General features: G+C 43.7%; 1 protein-coding gene across 1 annotated transcript; it reads right to left on the bottom strand.

The window, feature by feature from the left end:
• Positions 1-3,798: 3,798 nt before the first annotated feature.
• On the bottom strand, positions 3,799-5,934 carry RPRM (reprimo, TP53 dependent G2 arrest mediator homolog). The gene has a single exon (XM_035130433.3). It carries the CDS (start codon positions 5,100-5,102, stop codon positions 4,773-4,775), a length of 330 nt encoding a protein of 109 aa, XP_034986324.1. The 5' UTR covers positions 5,103-5,934; the 3' UTR covers positions 3,799-4,772.
• Positions 5,935-20,082: the final 14,148 nt, after the last annotated feature.

Here is a 20,082-nt window from a genome sequence, read left to right as displayed (position 1 = left end):
GAATGCCCTACTTGAAGGGAATGGTTGGCTGGATCCCTGGATAGGAAGCAGGGGGTACACTGCAACAATTAGTTGCAGCTCTCACTGGTCTTTAATAATGGGAAATCCATGCTTATGTCAATCAAGATCCAGAGCTGGTATGATGTGGTGGCGTAAGAATGTGAGCTGGGAAGTCCCTCCCTGGTTCAAATCTTACCTCAGCCATGGGGTAGCTCTAGGGCTGTTATCTTGTCCTCTGTCTTCTTGTCTATAGTACAGGGATAATAATGTAGGTAAAGATGGCCACAGTGATATGTGTGGAATGATTTGGAGACTTGAAGTGCTGTTTGAACTATTATTGCTTTTCAGACAGGCAAGAGGACCCAATTTGTTAGACAGTGTTCCTATAGGATATTAGTTCAAGAAAATCAGCGTAGTTTAAACTACCGGTACATTCATCTCATTTTCACTTCCCCTGAGAATTCTGCAGTTTGCTTTGGGCTTAATTTATGTGTCTACCAGAATGTTAACTGGGACTGGTAGTTCAGAAACATCCGACTCCAATATTATACCATCTGAACTAGGCACCAATTTGCTTCTGGGCTCAGTTCAAAGTGCTGATTTTGGCCTTTTAAAATCCAAAATTAGGGATGTGGGGGGGACCTGTAGACCACAAAACACACAATCTCTTATGACTGGGCAGAGTGGCTGGGGCTGATGGATGTTGGAATCAAATGATATCCAAAGGGCAACATGCTCTCATTCTAGGTCCTAAATTACCTGGGACCAGAGGGGTGAATTCAATGTACCTGTTTGGCTAGCAGAAGCTTGTATAAGGACTCCTGCTAGCACAATAGGGCTTTCCCCCTCTCCCTGCCGCCATGCCTGCTCCAAATCCTCCTGGAAGGGTCAGGAGATAGCCTCCCCCCAAAAACCAAAGCATTGAGGGGGGGAGAAGAGAATAGAGATGATTCTGTTGGGCAAACAGAAGTGCTTGCACTGATGGAATGATCTCCATAAGCACTGTGTTGGATTCCAATCCATGATTATCTACAAATCACCCCCAAGTAAATAAATCTGTCTGATCTTCATCTCCCGAGACCCCGATCTGCCTCTGGCCCCACCAGAGTAAGAAGTATGTCAGGTGGACATGAGGGACAGAGCCATTTCTGCTGTAGTGCCAAGTAAATGGGATATCCTGCCAGAGGAGGCTTGCCTGGTGTGATCCCTGTTCATCTTTCGGCTGGCAGTTAAGAACCTACCTCTTTTTAGCATTGCCTTTTGATTTTTTTACTGCTGCCATTTTTACTCTGTTTTGTATTACACTGTAACTTTACTGCCGTTTGTTAATGTCTGAATCTTTATTGAAAGTCAGCCACTTTCATGATTTGTTGTTGTTTAGTCGTTTAGTCGTGTCCGACTCTTCATGACCTCATGGACCAGAGCACGCCAGGCACTCCTGTCTTCCACTGCCTCCCACAGTTTGGTCAGACTCATGTTCGTAGCTTCGAGAACACTGTCCAACCATCTCATCATTTCATGATAGCAAGCCGTATTTATTTACTTTAAACTGTGGCAAATAAATACATTTTAGGCTTTGTTCAACCATGGAGCCTGTCAGTTAATACTGAAGAAGATACCTCTGTGTTTAGTGTTATTCCCTTCCATCACTGTGTTGGAGATAATCCTTACACATTTGAGACTTGGTCACTCGGTACAGCTTCCTTAGATACCACATAGGCCTTGGCAACTTCCTCTCTGACCAAGCCGAGCCTTTGTTTCTTATGTGAATATCACTAGCAGAGACGGGAAAGGCTGGCGAATCAGACAAGGCTGGTCTAGACTAAGACAACCAGCAGTTGATGAAAGTTGCCAGAAACGGGCGTTTCAGATTTGAGAACTTGCTTTCCAAACCATAACCATGTTCTCTTGACAAAGCTTCCTATGCATCTGAGAAGAAGATATTGCTGTTCAGTTCAAAGTGGTGTCTCTAAACATTAAGATTTGCGGCTTAAAAATAAAGGCATAGATCTGATGTACCTCTTCCTGCCTGAATGCATGAAACTAGTTGTGACCTAGGCTTGAAGACCAAGGGAGCTAAAAGAACAGATTCCTCCTACTCAGCTCTTATTGTATCACATCCTGGGAAATGCCTCTCTGAGTCCCCTTTTCTGCATCACCTCTGCTTGGTTTCCCCCACTGCAATAGTTTTTCCTGTGCGATCTTGTTCCCTTTTATGTTCAGGCTTCTGTGCTACATTCCCACCCACCCCTCCCCTGTTTCCTGTGTCTTATGTGCAGAATGTACACATAACAGCTCTCTTCCAAGGCCACATACAGTACGTAGGCAGCCTGAATGGGGTCAACTGTACAATTCCAATCTTTAAAATCTGTCCCTCTGCTCCCCCCTCCCCCGGACGACCCTTCCATGGACACAGCAACCGAGCAACTTTAAAAAACTAAACTGTGTCATGTGTTTTGCTTCTTGTTTTACAATAGCACACAACCTTCTGCTCTTGCCATGGGAAGAAAACAATGCAAAATGACAAGGGGGTGGGAGGGTTAAAATAAATAGTGGGGAGGTTAGGTGATTTTGTTTCCACTAAACTATTTCTAACTCCTTTCAATTAGCCTTATTGAACTATCCATTTTGTCTTGATGGGAGGTTATATATTACAAGTATTAAAATGAATGGCGAGCATAGCTGCCAAGTTATCCCTTTTTTTAAGGGATTTTCCCTTATGCTGAATAGGCTTCCTCGCGAGAAAAGGGAAAACTTGGCAGCTATGATGGCGAGAATAGGGCTAGGAGTGTCTTGAAATATATCAGGCAGGGCAACTTGTAAGACCTATATTATTCCCTATATTGGGTGCAAGAAGAGTCCCCCCCCCCATGTGACCTACCTTTGTACAATGAACCTCTATGTAATTAAGCAGCTGTCAATCCTCCTAACACCACTGTGTTTAAGGAACCTACAGGCGCATGTAGCTGGAAGCTCAAGTCTCTATAGGAAGTTCTGCTAAGAGAAAAGATCTCACCTTCCTTTGTTTCCTCTTCATGCAGTTTTAGGATGCAAATATAAGGAAGAACAGAGCTTGAACTGCCAGGCAGCCCAGGGCTTGTTGCAAATTGCTGGCTCAATCAACTGGCCAGGCACAGATTCAGTCGATGCATCTTTCTCATCAGTTTCCTGACTATAAATAATTGCACGAGGAGAAAAAATCACTACCCTTCACCTTTCATTAGTAGCAGCACATGTTTCCCCAGCTGGATCATTTCCATGACAGCTGCTTTATCTTCCTGCAGATCTTTCCCTTTGAATCCATGCTTGATGAAAAGCAATCTTGGGTGGGTGAGAGGGAGGGAAAATACTCCCTGTGCCTTTAACTTGCTTGGTTATAGTGCCACCATCTCAATCTCAACTTTTTTCTTTCTGTAGGCAAATTCACACCCTTTTATATCCTTTTCAATTGCTTTCAATGTTATTGTTTTATTTTTAAAGGTATTGTTTTATCACCGCTGTGTTTGATGACCTGGGCTCCTTTGGGAGCAAAGCTGTGATATAAATGCAATGAATTAATTATTATAATAACGTTCCAAAAACTCCTAAACACATTGGTGTCCTGTAGTTCTTATCTGCCAGGGTTCTCTAAAACTCTTTAAATGCTTTCCCTCCCAATTGCTTTGTCTTTCTCAACTTTATCTGCTGGAGAAATCCTCATTACATGCTCCCCCTTGTCCGCCCAGATGCTCATCACCGCTTGCCCAAAGAGCAAGAGGAATTTCAATGTGAAAGAGCTGCACTGGGAGACTCTGGAGAGAAGTTTTTGGCAGATTTTATTACAGCAAATTAAATAAGAAAAGAAGAAGAAGACGACCATCAGAGCTGTGTAAACCAATGCAATTTATAAAGCCACAGGTGCAGCAACCAAGCATGCTGACTTTAGCAGCAGACAAGCATCAAGAAACGAGAGGTACAAAATACAAAGTGGACTCCGACTAAATACAATCTTTTTAAAAAAGAAAAGAAAAGGAAGGAAGGAAGGATAGGGAGCTACAGTAGAAAGGAGAGGAGGCAAGAAACTGTTCCATTCACACATCAGCACTGGGAAGTGTGTTACAGACAACATGCTGCAAAGTGGCTCTAGGGCACCCTCCACACACACACACACACGCGCACACACACAAAAAAGCACAACCTGACTGCCCACCCCAATGGATGGTGTCCCTGCTCTCCTCCCTCCAACCTCTGAAGGCAAACGTCTCGCAGGAGAGCTGACCGATTTTACATTCAAAGTTGCGATCTGTCCCCATTCCCTACCCCCTCCCCACAAAACAAAAAGCAGCGAAGTTGGGAATGTATCGTCTGTGTGCATTGACACGGCATATTTACAGGACACCGACATCAAATTGGAAGGCTTCACGGCTTCATCACACAACCCCCGCGCCCCATCTCTCCCTCTCTCTCTTATCAACCCCTCTCCCAGAGCCATGACGAGGCCGGGGACGCCGAAGAGAAGAAACTGGCGTGTCACGCCTTTGCCTTTGTAAACAGTTCCAGCGCTTCGCTTCCTGCGGAGTTCAGCACAGTTCGGCAGCGGCTCCCTCTTGCGAAGTTTGCCCGGTCCTCTGGGTGCCCCTGACGGAGGGGGAAAGGGAGAGGGAGTTTCCCCATCTCAACTCAAGATATAGCCGAGAGAGGAGTTTCCGACGAAGGCACCAACATGGTCCGCACCGTCGAAGTCCTGGCGTGGCTAAGCGGGCTCCGCGGGGCTTCGGAGGGTGTGGGGGAGGTCAGTAGGGCCCCACCACCACCGCCTCCACCTCTTTGGAAGGCCGCCTGTCCTTCACCAGAAAGTTGATCATGCCTTCGGACTTGATGAGCAGGTTGCAGCCCAGGAAGAAGATGCCGAAAACGACAGTGAGCGAGAGGACGCACATGACGGCGATCTGGACCACGCGCATGATGTACAAGCTCCTCTCGTCCGGCGCGGTCACAACGAAGCCGTCGTCGGTCACCACCGACCGGGGCGTGAAGGAGCGCAGCACCCTCTCCAGAGAGTCACTGCTGTTGGCAAGGAAGAGCCCCACCACGTCCGTCTGGTTCCCCAGCGAGGCGTTCATGACCCCGGCGGGAGGAAGAGGAAGGGGCTGTGGGCCCTGGCGTCGGAAGACGTGCGTGGAAGGAACAGCTACCACGGCGACAAGGAACCAGCCCAGAGAGCCTCATGCGGCAGAGGCGGCGGACCAGGTGCCCGGGGAGGTCTTGGGTAGGTGGCGGTAGCAGTAGCCGCGAGTTCCGGCAGGGCTGGACGTCCCAGGCAGGAATCCACGTCGGATCCGCTTCTTCTTCCCTCTGCTTTCTCCGCTCTTCAGCTAGGACTATTGCGCCCGGAGGAGTCGAACTGGTCTGGCTGGCTGCAAATCGCCGCGGGAAGGTGGCGTGGGCTGAGAGAGGCGTCAGCGGCTGCTCCTCCCGGGGAAAGGGCGCCCCAGATCGGCTCGCCAAGGAAGCTGCAGCGAGAACCTCGAGGGCGCCTCGCCACTTCTTGGAAAGGAAAACGCCGAGGGGAGCGAGCGAGAGCAGGTCGGATCCTCGGCAAGAGCGCGGCGTCGAGAGCGAGCGGACAAGCAGAAAGGGAGAAGTGACCCGCTCTGCGCCTCCGAGCGGCTCTTTTGGCGCAGCGCGCGGCGGCAGCGCACAAGCGCCCACCTCCTCTTGTCAGCGGACTCTAGGTTCGGCCTCACGGCATGGCTCACGGGGCGGGGCCCACGGACATCAACTCCCCTCCCCTCCTGGGAAGGCGCTGTGAACTAGGCAAGGCGAAGCCGCGGGATCCTGCCTTCCTTATTGCGCCTCGCCGCTTCTCCCGGCTGTTTGAGAGTTTCCATTGGTTTTCTTGTTAAACTTTAACGCACTTGGAAGCGCCCTGGGAACGCTTTTGTGAGAGGCGGGGTATAAATGGTTGACTCAGAAAATAAATGTACTGTAGATCAAAATGTACCAGAAAGAATGCTCGATAGTGCACCTGCTTATAGCAGCTGGAATGACCAGCGCAGTTTTGGAAAAACGAACTGATAAGCTGAAAGGCCTTAGGGACCAAAGACAAAAGGACGATTTCTGACTTGGTTTCATGTGTAAGCAAGGAGGAACATAGCCCAGGACCCCCAACCCCACCCCCCCACCCCCGCTTCGACCCACGAATGAATATGGCTAATGCAGTGACTCAGGGCACTTGAATACTTTCATTACTTTCCCTTGATATATTACGGTCCATGTTTTGTATACAGATACTTCCAGACGCCACCTTCCAGGCATTCACACACCTGTGGTTTATTTATTTCGATTTTATGTCCGTTTTTGTTCTACAGTTACCTACAATTGTATATGGACTATGTATATTGTCATCGGATCCTGTTTGATAGCACTAGAATTTTGTACAACCATTTTTTTGGTGAAAATTAATAACAATATTTTAAAGCTTTATGTGGATTTTGATTCCTCGCTAGTTTACTCTTAGGAGTGCCTTGCACGGGAGTGGAGGAAATACATTTTCATCACTGCTGGGGCATAGGCAATCCATTGCCTCTTTACCCGGAAGCAGGCAGTGGTGTTGCCAGGGCAGAAGGGCAGGGCAGCAGCAGGGGCCCCCAACACAGCACAGTTGGCTTACAATCATAGAATTGTAGAGTTGGAAGGGATCCTGAGGATCATCTAGTCTAGCCCAAGTCCCTGCAGTGCAAGGATATGCAGCTGCCCCATACAGGGATCCAAACTGCAACCCTGGCTCCAATCAACAGAGCTACCCAGGCTTACTAAGCTCATCACCATCTCAAGACATTTCCCCCCCCCCATTTAATCATTAAGTCCATGTTCAAAAAAAATGATCTAAGTGGACCACTGGAAGTAAATCCATTGAGCTGGATGGGAGTTATTCCCTGGTAAGCACATACAGGATTGCTGCTTAGGGGTGATCTTACACGGACTGGGCTTCACAGGGAACATAGGAACATAAGAAGCTGCCTTAAAAAGTGGGTTTTCCCAAGGAAAGCAGTGGGGCAAATGTAAAACCTCTCAGACCCATATCTAGAAAGCCCATGAAAAATGGAAGAAAACAAGGGACAAGTGTAGCTGAGCCTTTACTCTCACTGCAGCCTAGAATAGGTTTAGGACTGCAGCCTGATTTAAATAAACTAATATACTATACACAAAACTGTAAATAGCAGAAACATACGACTCTCATAAAACATCTAGCTGTATTAACAACAGCAAGGACTGCATTATTTGAGGGAAGAGCAACATTTTCCTCCCCCCTCCCCCCCAAAAATATTTTGGATTGAATCCTAGGAAAATGTAATGTCCTAATTTTCTGAAGATAATGCGTTCTTTGTGTAAATGCTTTTAATAGTCTCAACATCTGTTTTCGGAATTCAAAATATTATTTTTAGAATCATGGCTACCACGAAGCATGGCTCAGATGCGGAATCCGAATCTTTGTTGAATGTGTGGGTGGGGTGGTGGGGGGGTCACACATGAGTAGAGTAGAATCGAAAATTGCAATGGAGGAATCTCAACGAAAGCATCCATGACAGATGTCTATTCAACCTCTGCTTAAAAACCTCCATGGAAGGAGAGTCCACCATTCCCCGAGGGAATCCGTTCCACTGTCAAAACAGTTCTTACTTTCAGAAAGTTCTTCCTGATGTTTTGTCAGAATCTCCTTTCTTGTATCTTCAATCCATTGGTTCAAGTCCTACCCTCCAGAGCAGGAGAAAACAAGCTTGTTCCATCATGTGGCATTGGAAGTTGGCTATCATTTCTCCTTTTTTCCCAGGCTAAACATCCCCAACTCCCTTAACCATTTCTAGCAAGGCTTGGTTTCCAGACCCTTTAGCATAAGCCCCTCAGCACAGTGATAGCTCACATGCTGGGACTCTCATCATGCCAAATCATTGACCATGCTGGCTGAGGCTGATGAGTTTTGGAGTCCAACATTACCTAGAAGGCATCACTTTGGCTGTGCTACCTCTGCCTTAGCAGAGTCTTTATTACTAGTCTTTATCAACAGCAGCAGTCCTGAACATCTTATGGGGGCAGAAGTAAATGTAAGGTTCCCTATTTCTTCTTGATCCTCCTCACCTACAATAATCAAGCTTTTTCAGTAGGATGCTTTAGGTGTTCATTTTACATATTTATGGGATCCTTAAATTGATATAGTTATAATGATCAACTTTGAGATTCACACCATCAAAACTGACAGTGCGGGCCATATATCAGGCAGGTAGGTTTACATCTAGAGATTCCACGTGTACAAGACCTGTAGACTGAAAATAAGTTCTTTGTTCCAGTTGTACACTTTGGGATTTTGGTGGAAGTGAAGGGTGGTGTTAGAAAACCCAGCAAGATCTAACTAGATAAAAACGTTCACTTAAATTCATCTATTTGCTAGTTGCAAAGTCAGGTCCTTGGAGGGCCTCATGTGTTCGACAGACCACCTGTCTTCTTTTGCTTTCCCCATCTGCATCCAGGCAACTCAAGAACAACCTGCCAAGTTCCCAAACAAGTAACGATAAATGTGGCAATTGGATTAAATATAGAGAGGACTGGAGGAATAATCAATTTCTGGAGCCTGTTCACCCAACACTCTGGTAAACAGAAGTGATAGAAAAATATTCAGTCAGATGATGTGGGTATTAGCCATGCCTCTTTCCAGCAAATACAAATGTCCACAGTATTTGTTCTAAAACGCTCTTGTTAAGAATCTGAAGGCATGCGACAAACTGTGTGCATCCCAGTCAGTTACTAACAGCACCAGGTCTTTATAGACACACATGCACATCAGTTTTGCCAATATAAATGTGTCACAATGCTGAGGATTCAGAATCTGGATCTTCAAAAATGTTAGCCACAATCCAAAAATACTGCTAAATGTTGACCTTGGGGAATACAAGAGGAATACAGAAGCAGCTGCGGTTGAAAGTGTTTGCACAACCAATGCAAACCTTTAACAATGGAGTTGTGTTGACGGCCACACAAAGTGGAGTTTATGGGTTCACTGACCAACTCGACCTTTTCTGGTTATATGTCACTTTGTTGAAATCACACTGCATGTACACCAAGATTTTATAATAAAATTTCTGTGCATATGCAGGATGCAGTTCTGGTTTTTGAATGGGAAGGTTGTCTGTTGCTGTGTTCCTATTAAGGACATAGTTCTCCATTTGACTGTTTGAACAGCCACAGCTCAGCATACATAATGCCACATCGTCAATCTCTGGCATCTCAAGGCAGGGCTGGGAAAGAACTTTGCTTTTAGAAACCCACCCTAGAGTCAGAAAAATCTAAGTAATTACCGGCCAGTTGTCAAACTCCCCGGACAAGATCCAAGTGCTCCTGGTGGAAACTGATTTTCTAGATCAGTTTCAATCAAGATTTAGGCCCAGTTTTGGCACAGAAACGGCTTTGGTTGGTGTGTATGACGACCCTGTGGCCTTCCAGAAGTTGTTGGACTCCAGCTCACATCATGCTTTGGCATTGGCCATGCTGGCCTGCATCTTTTCCCAAGCATGCATGTAACCATTTGGTAACCTGGTCATCTCTATGGTCCTTTCAAATGGTGAAAAGCATTTTGTGACCCACTGCATCCAGGCAGAAATGCAGGGAAGAAGTGGAATGGGTGGCTGGCTGGTTTTCTATGACCCTAGTAACCAAAGAGAAATGGAGTCTTTGCTCTGCCCTAGGAGGAACAATAAAGGTTTGAGCAGGAACATTAAGCCAGTTCTTGAATAAAATTCATTAACACAACCTAGACAATTACATTTTGATCCCTCTTCCAGAAGCAATAGAAGATGAATAATAATGCAGGCTCTGCTGGATACAATGGATGCGTGTTTGAGTGTGTCTAAAGTAGGCTTTGAGAGTTTGAACATGGGCACTGACTCAGTCTCAAATAGCTCCTTAAGAGTACGTCTGAGCTTCGACTTGAGCAGCCTTGAAGCTGCTCTTGATCGACATGAGTGTCTGAAGCAATCATTGGTCAACTGTAGAATGGGGAGAAATAATTTGAAACATAGCATAGCAATGCGAGTTTGGGGCACACACCTATTCTGTATTAAGGTAACCCAGATTTTGTCCAGCTGAATTCTGTGGCCCGCAGACATCAAAAGGGCACCCTTGTTTATTTTGCACAGTACCTTGGTTCTCAAACTTAATCTTTTCTGGGAGTCCGTTCAACTCCCCCAAACCATTTGAAAATCAAGGCATAGCTTCTGATTGGCTGCAGGAGCTTCCTGCACTCAAGCAGAAGCTGAGTCGGAGGTTTGGCTTTCTGGGTTTGCAGCGTTTGGGAGCCAATTTGTTCAGGAGCCAAGCCGTTTGAGTACCAAGGTACCACTGTATATTAATTTAGCTGTCATGGGAGAGGCACTCTGGTCCAGTTCTGTTACTACTGGCAATCTGGCACCTCGACTCTCCACTTTGGCTTCTGAAGTGGTAGGTATTTGGCACAGATTGTGAAGCCAATCATTGGAGGCATAACAAAAACAAAGATGATGGGCTAATGCTGCCAATTACTTCAAAAGTCCAAAATAAAACAAGCAGCACGCAAAGGCACCAAATTCAATCCAGTTTCAATCAAGTATTATTAATCCAAAGAGAAAACAATAAGAGAACCATATACAAGTGCTGACACAAGAGCCAAAATCAAACGTTAAACAGATAGCATGTACAAATTAAAGGCAAACCAGTCTTTGTAGTCTTTGAGGCTATCTAGCGGTCAGCAAGTGGCAGCAGGTCGAACGAGGTGTCAATGGTAGTAGACAGGCTGCCGGCGTTTTTTTGCCTGTTTCGCCCATATGACGGGCTTCTTCAGTAGTTCTCCTTGTACTTTTATGTTTAGTGCATTCACTGGTGGTATAAACCAGGTCTTATTAGTATTCGAATTAAGACACTAATATACATATAAACAGAACAAATATCAAAAACAGTACTTACAATTTGTATGAAACCACTTATCTTGGCTTAGGCCACAATGCTCAGGTGTTTTTTCTAAAGGTTCTCTCATTTACATATTCACTGGTAATACAAATCAAATTCAAATTATTGTTTGAAATAATACAGTAATACAATTTCTAAAATACATGTACACATAAAGAGATACTTACATTTCTTGTATTCAGAGTATTTTTGATTTGAGCATGTATTGACTAAGCAAATATCCTGTGTTTGGAGCACACTTATATACAAAAAGTTGGTTCACAGGTGATAATAATTAAAGATGACAATTAGGAGGGGGCAGAAGAATGTGAGTACTGATAACACTTACAGTATCTCTATGATTACTGTATGTTATACTGCTAGTGTGTTCGTTTAAATGAATACAGAAAGGTCAAGATCTGAGTTTAAACCGTCCGGTTGTAATGTCTTAAACATAAAAATCAATTTAGTTTCTTGTTGTCTCAATATTTTTAGGATATCCTGCTTGTGGTATTTCTTGGGTGTGTACTGCCATAAGCCAAAAAACATTAAATCGGAGTCACTGTGTTTCATTTGTAAAAAATGAGGTGTAAGAGGGGCTTCCATCACTTTATTGCGGATGCGTGATCTGTGTTCTCCTATACGTACCTTTAGTGCCCGCGTGGTGCTGCCTATATACAGTTTGTTGCAAGGGCACCGTATGCAATAAACTACGTTCTTGGAGTTGCATGTGGTCATGGAGTTGATTTTAAAAGTGAACTGCATATGTTCACTTTTTATTCCTTTTACTTGTAAACTGTAGGGGCACATATTGCATGAGCCGCATCTATAGTGGCCTTTAGTGACAATGGATGGTGATTCCAAACAATCAGCTTTGACCAATTGATTGCACAAAGTTCCTTTCTTCCTCAACCCTAAAAGGGGGGGGATCTTTACAGCCAGGTATGTCTTCCACAATATGCCAATGTTTATATATAATGTTTCTAATGTGGCTGGCCAGGGGTGTGAAATCCATCCCCATGACCAGGCGGCTGGGTTTTCTGTTTTTAATGCTATCAGACCGTGTTTCAAGCAAATTTTTTCGATTGCGACCGTCTACACGTCTGTATGCGTCCTGTATGATACAATTAGGGTAGCCCCGGTTAACGAGAGCTTTTTCTAGCTGATGAGCCGCATTTCTATAGTCTCTCTTGTCTGTAGCATTCCTTTTCAGTCTGATTAACTGTCTGTATGGTAAATTTCTTTTTAAATGAGAAGGGTGACTTGAAGAGTAATGGAGTAGGGAGTAACAATCCGTTAATTTCTTATATGGTTTGAATGCCAAGGTGTTTCTATTTGAAATGTAAACCACTACATCCAAAAATGGAATTTCTTTTTTGTGATACTGACAAGTAAATTTTAGATGGGAATCCAATGTGTTCACCCATTCTTGGAATGCAATACATGTTGCTTCAGATTTAAAAATTATGAGCAAATCATCAATGTATCTTTTAATTAGAATGATGTCATTTGTAAAGGGGTTAGATTCAGAAAAACCTACATCGAGTGTTGCCAGGATCGCTTATGAACGGGAAATAAACAGGCAATTTACTTGTCAGTATCACAAAAAAGAAATTCCATTTTTGGATGTAGTGGTTTACATTTCAAATAGAAACACCTTGGCATTCAAACCATATAAGAAATTAACGGATTGTTACTCCCTACTCCATTACTCTTCAAGTCACCCTTCTCATTTAAAAAGAAATTTACCAAACGGACAGTTAATCAGACTGAAAAGGAATGCTACAGACAAGAGAGACTATAGAAATGCGGCTCATCAGCTAGAAAAAGCTCTCGTTAACCGGGGCTACCCTAATTGTATCATACAGGACGCATACAGACGTGTAGACGGTCGCAATCGAAAAAATTTGCTTGAAACACGGTCTGATAGCATTAAAAACAGAAAACCCAGCCGCCTGGTCATGGGGATGGATTTCACACCCCTGGCCAGCCACATTAGAAACATTATATATAAACATTGGCATATTGTGGAAGACATACCTGGCTGTAAAGATCCCCCCCTTTTAGGGTTGAGGAAGAAAGGAACTTTGTGCAATCAATTGGTCAAAGCTGATTGTTTGGAATCACCATCCATTGTCACTAAAGGCCACTATAGATGCGGCTCATGCAATATGTGCCCCTACAGTTTACAAGTAAAAGGAATAAAAAGTGAACATATGCAGTTCACTTTTAAAATCAACTCCATGACCACATGCAACTCCAAGAACGTAGTTTATTGCATACGGTGCCCTTGCAACAAACTGTATATAGGCAGCACCACGCGGGCACTAAAGGTACGTATAGGAGAACACAGATCACGCATCCGCAATAAAGTGATGGAAGCCCCTCTTACACCTCATTTTTTACAAATGAAACACAGTGACTCCGATTTAATGTTTTTTGGCTTATGGCAGTACACACCCAAGAAATACCACAAGCAGGATATCCTAAAAATATTGAGACAACAAGAAACTAAATTGATTTTTATGTTTAAGACATTACAACCGGACGGTTTAAACTCAGATCTTGACCTTTCTGTATTCATTTAAACGAACACACTAGCAGTATAACATACAGTAATCATAGAGATACTGTAAGTGTTATCAGTACTCACATTCTTCTGCCCCCTCCTAATTGTCATCTTTAATTATTATCACCTGTGAACCAACTTTTTGTATATAAGTGTGCTCCAAACACAGGATATTTGCTTAGTCAATACATGCTCAAATCAAAAATACTCTGAATACAAGAAATGTAAGTATCTCTTTATGTGTACATGTATTTTAGAAATTGTATTACTGTATTATTTCAAACAATAATTTGAATTTGATTTGTATTACCAGTGAATATGTAAATGAGAGAACCTTTAGAAAAAACACCTGAGCATTGTGGCCTAAGCCAAGATAAGTGGTTTCATACAAATTGTAAGTACTGTTTTTGATATTTGTTCTGTTTATATGTATATTAGTGTCTTAATTCGAATACTAATAAGACCTGGTTTATACCACCAGTGAATGCACTAAACATAAAAGTACAAGGAGAACTACTGAAGAAGCCCGTCATATGGGCGAAACAGGCAAAAAAACGCCGGCAGCCTGTCTACTACCATTGACACCTCGTTCGACCTGCTGCCACTTGCTGACCGCTAGATAGCCTCAAAGACTACAAAGACTGGTTTGCCTTTAATTTGTACATGCTATCTGTTTAACGTTTGATTTTGGCTCTTGTGTCAGCACTTGTATATGGTTCTCTTATTGTTTTCTCTTTGGATTAATAATACTTGATTGAAACTGGATTGAATTTGGTGCCTTTGCGTGCTGCTTGTTTTATTTTGGACTTTTGAATCATTGGAGGCATAGCAGAAAGACCTTTTTTTTACAGTTATTATTATTAAATGAAAATTGAGATCCTGTTCAGCTCTCTGCATGATACCAAATTCCAATTTTACATTACATTTTACAGTATTTACAACATTAGCAGTAAATACAGTTTAAAAGCTATCCAAAGCAGTCTAATCAGCACAGTATCAACTAGATTTTGGGAGTATCCCAGGGTTGGATCTGCCCAGGTCAACATTCAAAGAAGAATCACAATCACAATGCTTTCTTGAAGAAACTCCAACCAGAAAAAGGGCTTGTTGATTGGAAGGTTGGCGGTTCAAATCCCTGCGACGGGGTGAGCTCCCGTTGCTCGGTCCCAGCTCCTGCCAACCTAGCAGTTCGAAAGCACGTCAAAGTGCAAGTAGATCAATAGGGACCACTCTGGAGGGAAGGTAAACAGTGTTTCGGTGCTCTGCTCTGGTTTTGCCAGAAGCGGCTTAGTCATGAGCTGGCCACATGACCCGGAAGCTGTACGCCGGCTCCCTCGACCAATAAAGCGAGATGAGTGCCGCAACTCCAGAGTCATCCACGACTGGATCTAATGGTCAGGGGCCCCTTTACCTTTAACCAACAGTAAAATCAATCTTAAGATATATTCAGGGAGCAGAACAATTTGTACTAGAAAGCACAATTCTCTCTCTCTCTCTCTCGTTTTGAAATAATAAGAAAGTGGTGTTCTCCATCTGCCTTGTTCTGTAATTTAGTCTGGGAAAAGGAAAAGAAATAGATCAAACACAGAGCACATTCCAGGTCATGCAGTGACATCTAGTGTGTGTTAGGCACAACAGTCACTAGGCAATTTTTCCAGCTGAATTTACAGACAGTGGCTTTCGAAAGTATAAAAAGTGCTCAAGAAATGTAGACTCAGTGTGTCTCCTTGTTGCTTAGGAAATAAGAACTATTGCGAAAGATTCAATGATTCATCTTGTGTATGCATCCATTAAAAAACCACACCTGTCTTTGAGTCTCTCTGTGTTCTCTCCACTTCAGTTGTGTAATTCAGGTTCCAAGCTGCTCTGCATAAATTGAAGCTCTGTGTTTCCCCCCATTCACTATATTGGGGGACTAAAAAATGGTTATATCATTTCCCCTCTTTGGCCAAAATGGATAAAATTTAAAAACACAGGAGTTGTTCCAGAATAGATTAAGCCTGCCAACTTTCAGACAAATAGGTCCAGGGCTTTTTATGGGGGAAATAAAAGGGAATAACCTCCACCCATAATTCCTTATGAGAAGGGGGAAGGAAAACATGGATTTATCTAGCTGCAAGTGGAAGAAGACTGGGCAATGATAAATGCCATAGCTGTGGCCCTCTGCATTCTGTTGGCGAAGAGGAGGCAGCTCACCCTTTATATTGACTAAACTTCCATGTGCTATTGTGACATCACAGGTAACAACTTGGAAAGCCTCACAATTGTGGGTGTACTTCAGTAGTTGTTTATTTGTGTGCTCCTTTATTATTAAAAGTATTTATTAGAACCCACCTTTCAACTGTACTGATACCAGGAAGGACCAGACCATAAAACTATTGTAAGGGACCTTTCTTCAGCTCAAGGGATGCTATCCCTTGTAGGTAACCTTCCAGGTTCAGTGCTGGATAGAGCCTGGGGCAAAGGGAAGTGGAGCAACAAATGTGACTCTTATCTTGGTGCCATGAGCATTTGTTTCAATATACACAAGTGGCAACATGCAAAGGATGAGAAGCGGCCCCCATGCCTTTCCTAGAGTTGACATGGTTTGCCTGTATTTTGTCCTTGGGTATCTCTAGCTAAGTGCAAATTGCTGTGTGCAAATTGCTGTGTGTGAAGCCACTCTCAGTGAGCCGCAGCTGTCCGCCCAGCTGTCCTATTGCAGGCCTGAAGGCAAATGCATTTTCAGACAGCTCTTTCTCTTCATGCTTGCAGAATCCTTTCTTGTTCCCCTACAGCAGGGGTGGGGAACATCTTCCAGACCAAGGGCTTCCTCCCCCTTCTGGACAACCTTACAGGGACCACAAGCAAAAGCAGGTGGCGTAATGAATGCAAATTTTACCTCTGTACACTAAGCTAGTTTACACACACACACACACAGCCTCTCCAGTCTCCATTAAAGCATGCAAGAGGCATTATGGGAGTTCAATGAAATGTTTCAGCCAGGCAAAATCATTCAGGGAGGATGTGAAACAGGCCTAATGGCAGGTTTGACTGCAGAGGGGGTTTGGTCTGAGGAGAGTCCTAAAGGTCAGACAGAGACTTGAAGTTTTGCATTTGGCCAGTTCCCCAGCTCTGGGGTCCCTACCGCAGCATTCTGGTAGAATCCACCACTGATGTTTGCCCCGAGCCCACTTTTACAATTCCCCCTCCCCCTCCCCCAAATCTCTCAATCCAGTTAAGCAAGAAGCATCATCACGGTTCCAGGAAACATTCCAACCAGGGCAAAACTTCTTGAGGAGGGTGTGGAGCAAGGCTGGCGAGCACCCTGAAGGTCAGACAGTATGCTTGGAAAACTGCATTAAGCCTGCAGGCTAAGGTGGGGTAGAATCCTCAGGCTTTTGCACTGCTACATATTTACAACGTGTAAATATGTAGCAGTAAGGCAGATGAAATGCAGCACCGACACAACATCTATGTAATATATCATGCACATACCTTCCGTCCCATCTCTCTTTTCTTCCAGAAGACCATGGACCAGATCAGAGGTTTACTCTTGTTTCTCACTGTGGTCAATTAGATGCCTATGAGAACATCCACCAATGGGACACAAGGGCAATAGCTTTCTCTTTGGCTGTAGTTCCCTAGGAACTGGTATTCATCATCTGGATACTGCCTCTGATCCCAGAAGCAGTGCACAGTCATCCTGACAAGTAGCCACATACTCCAGAAATTTGTTTGATCCCCTTAATTCAATGCCGCTTCTGCCTGTTCTGTACTGAACATGGGTTTGCTTAGCCTACCTTATTTGAGATTGCGATAAACATCACCTGCTGCTTTCGCAGGTTAGATTACTGCCACCTAGACCTTCTGCAGTCTTGTCACTGTGGAAGACTGCCATCTGACTTAGCTTGCTGGTGAACATCTGCTGTCTCTGAGGGTATTTGTAGCAGCCACAAAGTGTTCAACGCTGTCAATATTCACAGCTTGCACCTGTCTTCCTGTAGGTTGCAGATGAAAATATATTTCTTTATAACAGAGAGGATTTATTATTTTGTGCTCCATACTGATCTCAGTGATGTCAGTGGCATATGTCCAGGATATATAGATATGGTTCATTCTAAAAATTATTGCTGCACTTTAGTCAACATGCATTTGTTTCCATTATGTAGCAGTTCTTAATGGTGCCACGCTTAATTGTGAACTGTTGCTATAATAAATCCTGGCTTCATAAAAGATGGTAGGGGCCAGTTCCCACTTTATGCCTGCACACACAGGTGCTTGGTAGGAGCAAACACCATGAAGTGGAAATATGCTTGTAAATGCACAGTAGAACAGGCCAGGAAGAGAGCGGTTGCCAGTTTGAAGAAGTCTTCACTGAACTCCTGGAACCTAAAGAAACTAGCACCTGCTCCTGAATGTTCTCTATGGATTTCTGTATTTTAATGTTTGATGGATTTCTGTATTTTAGAATTTCTGTTTTGTTGGAAGCCACCCAGAGTGGCTGGGGGAACCCGGCCAGATGGGCGGGGTATAAATAATAAATTATATTATTATTATTATTATTATTATTATTATTATTATATATTATATATTATTATTACTTGGGTACGGTGTTTGAGTGTGTGGTGGTAGCTCAGCTACAGACTACCTGGGATGAGATTGATGATCTGTATTCATTTCAGTCCAGTTTCCAGCTTGGTTTCCCAGCTGAAACCAGCTTGGCCACTCCAGTGAATGAATGTGGGCAATGAGAATTCTTTTTCAGAATACGGGTAATGAGATTCCTGCAGATTCCCTTGGACTTCTTAGCATAGCTGCCAAGTTTTCCCTTTTCTCGCGAGGAAGCCGATTCAGCATAAGGGAAAATCCCTTTAAAAAAGGGATAACTTGGCAGCTATGCTTCTTAGTGGCTGCCTGGCTGTGCCCAAACATACCTTACCTCTCCAGTCAACATCTGTGCCCTACTTCATGCCCCTCTGCCATCAGAAGTGCAGTGGGCCTTTGTCTGTATGTTTGTCATGGCAGCATATCTGTGGAATTGCCTCCTAAAGGAATTCTCCTGGTTCCATCTCTGCATACCATTCAGGGGGAAAGGAAAATTTGGTCATTTCAGGGGCCTTCAATGAAAACACAACATGACTACTAGCACCAGGGTGGAGATTAAAATGCAGGGCTTAATTTTACTTCTCCTTCACTTCCTTTCTCAAATGTGTCATTTTAAATTTCTATCCTTCTTTTTTTTGCATTGTGTCTCAGCCTCCGTTCATCTGGCATTAGGAGAAAATTCCATAAAATGTACAACCAGCAAGGTGACCCACATGTTGGCTTGGCAGATTCCATATTATTATTATTATTATTATTATTATTATTATTATTATTATTATTTATATTCCATCCTATACCCAGAGGTCTCAGGGCGGTTCACAGAGGTTAGGATTTGACTAATGAGTCCCATCAGAAGAAGCTCTGAACAAGGGCTCCAGCTTGTGCAACAGGGCTTCCCATCTTTCCTCCCTACATGAACCCTGTGCACCCCCCAAAAAAAGAATGGCTCAGGGTGCTGAGAGATGCCCAAAAACAGCTCACAGTGTGATGGGGGGGGGATTTGCTTGCCCTAGTGGAACAATTGCCCTAACATGATGTTGAATTCCTCCATTTTTCTCTAGAATAGAAGCAACTGTGTTTGGAAAAGATGGGCTGGGTAGAATAACATGCACATGTTGACACAATAGACAGTACATGAATCGATCCAACTTTGATTAATTCTAAGAAATAGTTAAGCTAAGGCTTAATGCAGGCTCACAACTCCAAGCAACTAGAGCTTGCCAAGTAAGTGGGAGTGAAGTTTATAGCACATAGTGAACATTTTAAAATACTGAAGGCAAGATTTTTAAACAAATAATTGATGAAGAGTTGATGAACACAAGTTTTGCTTGTCTAACGTCTGACTGAGGAATCTAGGGGAGGGGCATGTCATGCCATCTGAAACACGCAGAGCAAGAAACTGGATGAAGGATTATCACCGATATGATAATGAAATCTAAGAAGCTCATCAGAAAGAGACACCCCAAGTTGGATGGAGGTAACAAAGGGGGATAAAAAAAACCCCTGTGGTCTGGAGGAGTAGAGGGGAGAAGGAATTAAGTGCTGGAGAGAGCAGGGTGGGTGGGGAGCAGAGACACATGGGATGGGGACACTTGCTAGAGAGTAACTAGGTAAGTGCAGGTGGTGGTGCTGGGTTCAGGGTTAAGGTCTGACCCTGGAGGCAATTGGAGGCCATCTGTGATCACAGGTATTTGGGATTTCCCTGAGCAATGCCCCTCATTTAGAGAACAGGCTTTAGGAAGATCCATAATGTGTGACAAATTTCATTACACCAATTTATATCTCTAGATCTCCATGCATCCATCTTTAACACAAATGGACTATTATTATTTATTGTTAGCTGAGATAATACAGGTGAAACTCTGAAAATTAGAATATTGTCGAAAAGTGCATTTATTTCAGTAATGCAACTTATTTTTCTTTTCTTTTTCTTTTAATTTTTACAAATGCTTTCTTTTGGAAATTCCACAGTA

Source organism: Zootoca vivipara, chromosome 1 (assembly GCF_965207765.1).
Source record: "Zootoca vivipara chromosome 1, rZooViv2.hap1.1, whole genome shotgun sequence".
Lineage (NCBI taxonomy): Eukaryota > Metazoa > Chordata > Lepidosauria > Squamata > Lacertidae > Zootoca > Zootoca vivipara.
The sequence above is the reverse complement of the archived record's forward strand: the minus strand, read 5'-3'. Positions and strand labels throughout refer to the sequence as shown.

What these genes read in the sequence shown, in the direction of transcription:
- RPRM (XM_035130433.3), bottom strand. Translation starts at nt 5,102, where the DNA reads ATGAACGCCTCGCTGGGGAACCAGACGGACGTGGTGGGGCTCTTCCTT.